Below are 6,423 nucleotides of genomic sequence, written 5' to 3'. Positions count from 1 at the left end.
TAATCTCATTCACTTTTAATTTCCTAAATTTCTTTTCTAAAAAAATAACACAAGCTATTGGAGATATTTAAATACTAAAAAAATTGATAATTAAAATTATATTTTTTAATATTATAAACATAATTTTAAATCGCTCATCATTTTTAAAACAAATGTTTTAAAATCTATTTGACAACTCAAAGTAGCTATTGAGAGCTTAAAGCTAAAAATTGACTCTCAAAACATTTATTGAATGAGTATTAAAATATTTATTTTATAGCATAAAAGGTAAAGATTAAATTTTAATAATTTATTTTTTAAAAAAATTTGAGGTATTTAAAATAAAAAATGAAACAGGGTTGTTTTATTTGAAAAATTAACCATATGTCAAAATTATATAAAATATATATTTGTCATTTATTGTGAAATTCTAAAAATTTAACTCGAAAAATTTTAGTTTTTAGTAATAAAATCATATAAAAAAAACTATAATTGGATTTAAAATAATTTTTGTATCTTTATTTTTTTTTTGGTACAATCAATTTTTCAATTGTTTGAAAATTTAAAGAAAAATAAATTTATCTTTAATTCTCTTAAAATTATTTTCTATTTTAAAAATAAAAAGGGTTGCAAGCAAAAGAATTCCAACAACATTGGCGGAAATAGAGAATCAGAAAAAAGGGCAGGGCAAAAACAAAATTAAAATAGCCTCCTGGGCGAATAATTCAAAAACATCTATTATCGATTTTCAGAAAGGGAGATGTACTTGTAAACCACGTCTCTCTCTCTCTCCCCGAACAGCTCTTTGTAACTCTGTCACAGGATCTTATATATATGTATATAGTAAATGCAGGTGAAGGGGTCCCAGTTCACCTTTGCTTAGAACATTCAGTTCACCTTTGCTTAGAACATTTTATTTTAGGTGAAGCCAAATATACCTTCAAAGCCTTAAGAAGGCAAAACAAAATAGTGCCCATTTCGACGAACCAACTCTGTTTCCTTTTCATTTCAGCTTCCTGGTACGTCTAATTTTCAGTTTCCCTTAATGGGTTTATGCTCTTTTTTTTTTTATTATTCATTTGAATTCTTTGCTCTTCTGTAGAATGTTAATTGACCTGGGATGACTTTCCCCCTGTATTTGTTTTCTTTTCTAAAGAAGTAAAAGAAAAATCTATTTCTGAGTTGGGTTTTCTTTTTCATTGCATGATATTGATATTCTTTTTGTTTTTGAAGAAGATAATCATGGGATATCTACATTATGAAGCAGGATACTGACACAATCCGTGATTATATTAAATTGGATTTCGCTGTTGATCTCCATTCTCTCTCCTTGATGAAGTTTTTCTTTTTTTTTTTTTTTTAAGCCAATCCTTGATGAAGTCGCTTGCATTCTCGGTTTGTGCTTTTTTGTGCTGGATTTAGTTTCTATGGGCAATTTGATCGAGTGGTTCTTGTATAATTTAGTACTCAAAATCGTATAAAAAAGAGCAAGAAAAGAGGAAAATGATGTGGGTGACAAAAGAAATATGTTTATGTGCAACCTCCTATTATAGAATATGATGTATTTATTAGCCTTGAGACCATCTGTGAATGTTACCATGCTATTAGCAATTTCATAGTCTTGGAGACTGAAGAGGGATTATGTTATATGTAACTAATCTGGTACTAAAATCTGCTTAACTTTTATTTACATTATATTTAAAAACTTCACAAAATGAAAATACATAATTGAATAAAGAAATAAAGATAAAGTTTGGTCTTAATTTCACCAAGGATGATTGAAAGTTGTTTTTAGACTTTGGCCCTTTGAAATGATTTTTTTTCTTTTCAATTTCCAATGTAACTCCTAAAATTTTCACTGAATATGTACCTTAAGTAGATTTAATTTTACTGCAATTACTACTTCTATTGATTGTGGTAAAAGATGATTCTCAGAGCTCTTTCCTAGCTCTGATTGTACATATTGGTATGATCTTTTGCCTAACAGTTAGATCAAGGCTCATTACTATGAAAATCCTAGGAGGGAAATTATGGAGAATGCATGTGGTGTGATAGATTTAAAATATCTTTCTGGATTTTCAAGTTTGATGGGATATATCTATTTAATTGAATCTAGGTTCATGGTCTCACAACAATTTGAAGAGGAATTGTTTTCTGGTTTTTGGAGCTCATCTTGCACAGCTTTTCAAACTCCTTAAGGGAAATGTAAAATAAAATAAAATAAAATAAAATAGAAAGAGTGATTGTTGAGTTGCTTAATCTTCTACCTCATTTTGTATGATTCATGTTGTGTCATTCTATGTGATTTGAAGTTTTGCTAAAATCTTCTAAATGTTCTGATTAGTTTTCAAATTCAAAGATATTATCACTTGTCAATTTGATTTGACTACTTTATCATTTGTTTGCTGTCCATCATATTTCAAGAGAAATATGGCTAGTAGCCTGGCATAACCTTTGCTCATATTTAACATTTTTCTATTTGAGCTTGTTATTTATCTATTTCTTGACAGCTATTTGTCACATACTGTTGTTTAAGACCAAGAGATATTCTTTTCGCTGGGTTCTTTCATGGAATATGTATTCTGTTGGATCAATTGACCAGCTACATTTCTTGTGCTTGTTTCTTTTATCTTTGGCAATGCTGCCCTTTATCAGTTATATTATGCCTGCTTTCTACTTGATAATTGCAATGCAAAGGACAAAATGCTTGCTAGCCAATCATCAAGCTTGTATATGCTGTGATCAGATAGAATCCATTTAGCTTTGCATGCCTTACTTTTTTCCAATTCCACTTCTATTACTAATCAAGTCTTATATTTTTATTACTTTGTTCCAATTCTCCTTCTACTACTAAGCAAGTCTTATATTTTAGTGCACTTATCATTAATAAGCAAGTTTTATTGATGTAGAACAAGTTCTGATCCCAAATTGAGGTCAGAAACAGATCCTCCTCAACTGGTAGAGAAACACATTCTTTAGAGAAACAAATTCTCAAATAAATAAGGGAAACTAATTCCCAAAATCTTTTTAATTGTCAATAAAAACATCATAATAGACTCTCCCCAATAAAATACCTATGCCATTTATTGTTTATCAAGTAGTCCTATTAGTAACTTATTAGGAATACTAAACCAAAAGAAATTGAAGAATCCCAAATCAATTTAAAGTTTTTAAATAAAATACTACTTCCTATATAATAATAAAATCCTAAATAATATAAAACTCCTAATTAATAAAATCCTAAAGTTCCTCATTTTACAATGAAAAATTGAACTAAAATAATTCATAAATATATTCTTACTATACTGCATCACTTATATTTTATTTAGACTTATCATTTGATTTTGCTTTCCTCTACCTATTGCACTTATCATTAGTTTTGTTGTTGTGTCACCTCTTCAAGTATTACATTCTTGATTATCATAATTGCATCAAATATCCAGTCACAGAAGCAGCATGTAATCAACATCCAGTTTTGTATGTTGTGCTTATGTTTTTCTTATTATTCATGTCATCTGATTATTTTTTTTTTTAACCTGTGAAGTTTGAAAGAGAATCATAGTTGGAAAATCCATAAATGAAAGAATTCAATTCAGTTGAATTCTATTTGACTAATGCTCATATTTAAAAAGTTTGAAATTGCTAGAATTCAATTCTTTAGTTTTTTTTTTTTTTTTTTTTTTTTTTAAATTTTTTTAAAGAAGTCATTTTGAAAGAAATTAATCCATGCCAAAATTGATATGATTTTAGGATACAATTCTTAATGAACTCTCCTATTAAAATCCTAAAACAGCCCACTTAAACTACATATATATTTTTTTTCTTTGTAAATAAGGGTAAAATAGAAGTAAAAGCATATTCATCTTACTTTTCAATTATTTTAAATGTCAAAATTCAAATGAATTCTACCATTTTAAAAGTTATTCCAAATACATGAAAGTTCTTACAAAATCATTTGAATTGAATTCTAATATAAGAATTTTTCCAAATGGTGAGTGGGTAGGTATGGCTATTTATCTATCCGTAAGAAATGATTTAGTGGCTTGATTTGCAAGGCCTTTCCTATTGATATGTTTAATGTCAAACGAAATTGTTTGAGAAAATTTTATATATTATGCTTATATTTTTCTTAATATTCACATCATTGATTGATTTGTTGAAGCTTTGAAATTTGAAAGAGATTCAATCACAATGTATATATATGGTTCTTTATTATTTGATGTAACCTGTCCTTTAGAAACTATTTGGTGGCTTTATTGATAATATCTTTCTGTTGTTATGCTTGATATTCAAACAAATTGTTTTAGGAGATTTTGTATGTTAAAAAGTAATGTTCACTAAAAGTTTACTAGATGAAGTCTATTAGTCATGTTAGCATCCTGTAATCCATTCTTCTCAATCATGCAGTCAAAGAACTTGTCAGATCTACTGAAGGAATTGCTCATTCCATAATGTCGTTTATTGCCTCAAGCATATTTTTAATATTAAGCTGAGAATTGAAATTTCCTCAATATACACTTTTGGCGTTCTCCCAGTTCTGAAACCTGCTATACGATTGATGCAATGTCTCTGATATCAAAATTACGCTGTATCACTGTGGATGTCACTGGTACACTCATAGCTTACAAAGGTGAGCTTGGTGACTACTATTGCATGGCAGCAAAGTCTGTTGGACTGCCATGCCCGGACTACAAGCGTGTGCATGATGGCTTCAAACTTGCATATACTGATATGGCAAAAAATTATCCATGTTTTGGGCATGCAGCTAAAATGCCTAACATTGTCTGGTGGAAAACATGTGTGAGAAATTCCTTCATCAAGGTATATAATTTAGCAAATTTGTCTTTGGGCATGCCTGTCTCGATTAATGACCTGTTGCTTATAATTTTGTGTCACACTGCTTGAACACAATGCCATTATTTATTTTAGAAGAGAAGAAACTTTGCAATGTTCCCTTGATAGATATATCAGCTTAACTGTAGTGGCTCCTGACTGTGATGTTGTGACAATTTGATGTTGGGGAAAGATGTTGAGTCATCATTGGGTTAAATATTTAATTGTCTGTTTGTGTGTGTTTTTCTAGGTTTTAACATAGCATTTCGAAGAAATGAATTTTGTTTTCTTTCAGGCTGGATATGATTATGATGAAGAGACTTTTGAGAAAATCTTCCGGCGCATATATGCATCATTTGGTTCATCTGCCCCTTATACTATATTTCCAGACTCCCAACCTTTCCTGAGATGGGCACGTGAAAAGGGACTTCTAGTTGGGCTTGTTAGCAACGCAGAATACCGTTATCAGGATGTGATCCTTCCAGCCTTGGGTTTGGATCAGGTAAACAAATATCATCTTTGGATCAGTGTTAGTTATATTATTTATTCTTTTTAAATCTTTTAATTTTTGCTAAGTTTAGAGTTGATTTTGTAACTGAACATCTGATTTTGGTCTGTCTGATTTGGAAACATGGACTTGTATGAAAAACCTTAGGAAAATACACATATGCAAGTAACTAGACAAATGCTCAAGTATGTATGAAGATCACCAGGAAAAAATAAAAAATACATGTGTGCATCTTTTTAGGCACTAAACGTTCGAATGCTTCAAATTTGATGCTATCCTTACATAACCCAACTGATAACAAACCTAATATGCCATTAATATGATTGTTCTTTTTTTGAAATCAGGGGTCAAAGTGGGACTTTGGTGTTTTCTCTGGTCTTGAAGGTGTAGAGAAGCCGGATCCAAGGATTTACGAAATTGCCCTTGAGAGGGCTGGAAATATTGCACCAGAAGAAGTTCTGCACATTGGGGATAGCATGCGGAAAGACTACAGGCCGGCAAAGAGTGTGGGGATGCACGCATTACTATTGGATAGGTTTAAGACTCCAGATGCTGAGGAGTGGAGAAAATCTGGTGCAGTTGTGCTTCCTGACTTGGTGTCTGTACAAGAGTTGCTCACCTTAGGGACATTGACATGCTGAGGGGCTTATTTCTTTCCCAAAGCGACCGTTATGTGCACCTTTTTCCCTCTTGATAAATGAAAATTTCATACAATAACTTGCTGGTCTCCATTTCCTTGAACTTTGATAAATTTGTTGTATTATCTCAAAATTAAAACTTTCCGAGATCTGAGAGGAAAGAGTGAATGCCAATTCTGTAATAGCAGTATTAAAAAAGCTAAATCATTGTCAACTTCTGAAGACGTTTGCATTTTTGTCTTTGCTCTCATCTTTCCATCATTTTTTTTTGTGGAATACAATAGGCAAGGTCTTGGGCCCATATGTGAGATTAGTTTTTTTTTATTTTTGTTGTATTTTTTTAAATTCAGCTTTAACTAAAAGTTTAACGTATTTCTATGTGGTGGATTTGGAAGTGGAAGAATGATAGGTTTCTAATGGTTTGAATCATTCAACTGATGTGAAGCTGAGGGTGTTTTTTCGTCA

General features: G+C 30.7%; 1 protein-coding gene across 2 annotated transcripts; it reads left to right on the top strand.

Annotated features, from left to right (window-relative positions):
• The first annotated feature begins 709 nt into the window (after positions 1–709).
• On the top strand, positions 710–6,194 carry LOC110640519 (uncharacterized). 2 transcript variants are annotated; one of them, XM_058145729.1, is made up of 4 exons: positions 710–998; positions 4,387–4,800; positions 5,108–5,314; positions 5,665–6,194. In XM_058145729.1, exons 2-4 carry the CDS (start codon positions 4,543–4,545, stop codon positions 5,959–5,961), a joined length of 762 nt encoding a protein of 253 aa, XP_058001712.1. In that variant the 5' UTR covers positions 710–998; positions 4,387–4,542; the 3' UTR covers positions 5,962–6,194. The 2 variants fall into 2 exon arrangements, with proteins under 2 accessions (XP_058001712.1, XP_058001713.1); XM_058145730.1 differs by lacking the exon at positions 710–998 and having other exon boundaries at positions 1,006–4,800.
• Positions 6,195–6,423: the final 229 nt, after the last annotated feature.

The sequence above is a fragment of the Hevea brasiliensis genome, chromosome 4 (genome assembly GCF_030052815.1).
Source record: "Hevea brasiliensis isolate MT/VB/25A 57/8 chromosome 4, ASM3005281v1, whole genome shotgun sequence".
Lineage (NCBI taxonomy): Eukaryota > Viridiplantae > Streptophyta > Magnoliopsida > Malpighiales > Euphorbiaceae > Hevea > Hevea brasiliensis.
Note: the sequence above shows the minus strand (reverse complement) of the source record. Positions and strands in the feature narration are given on the sequence as shown.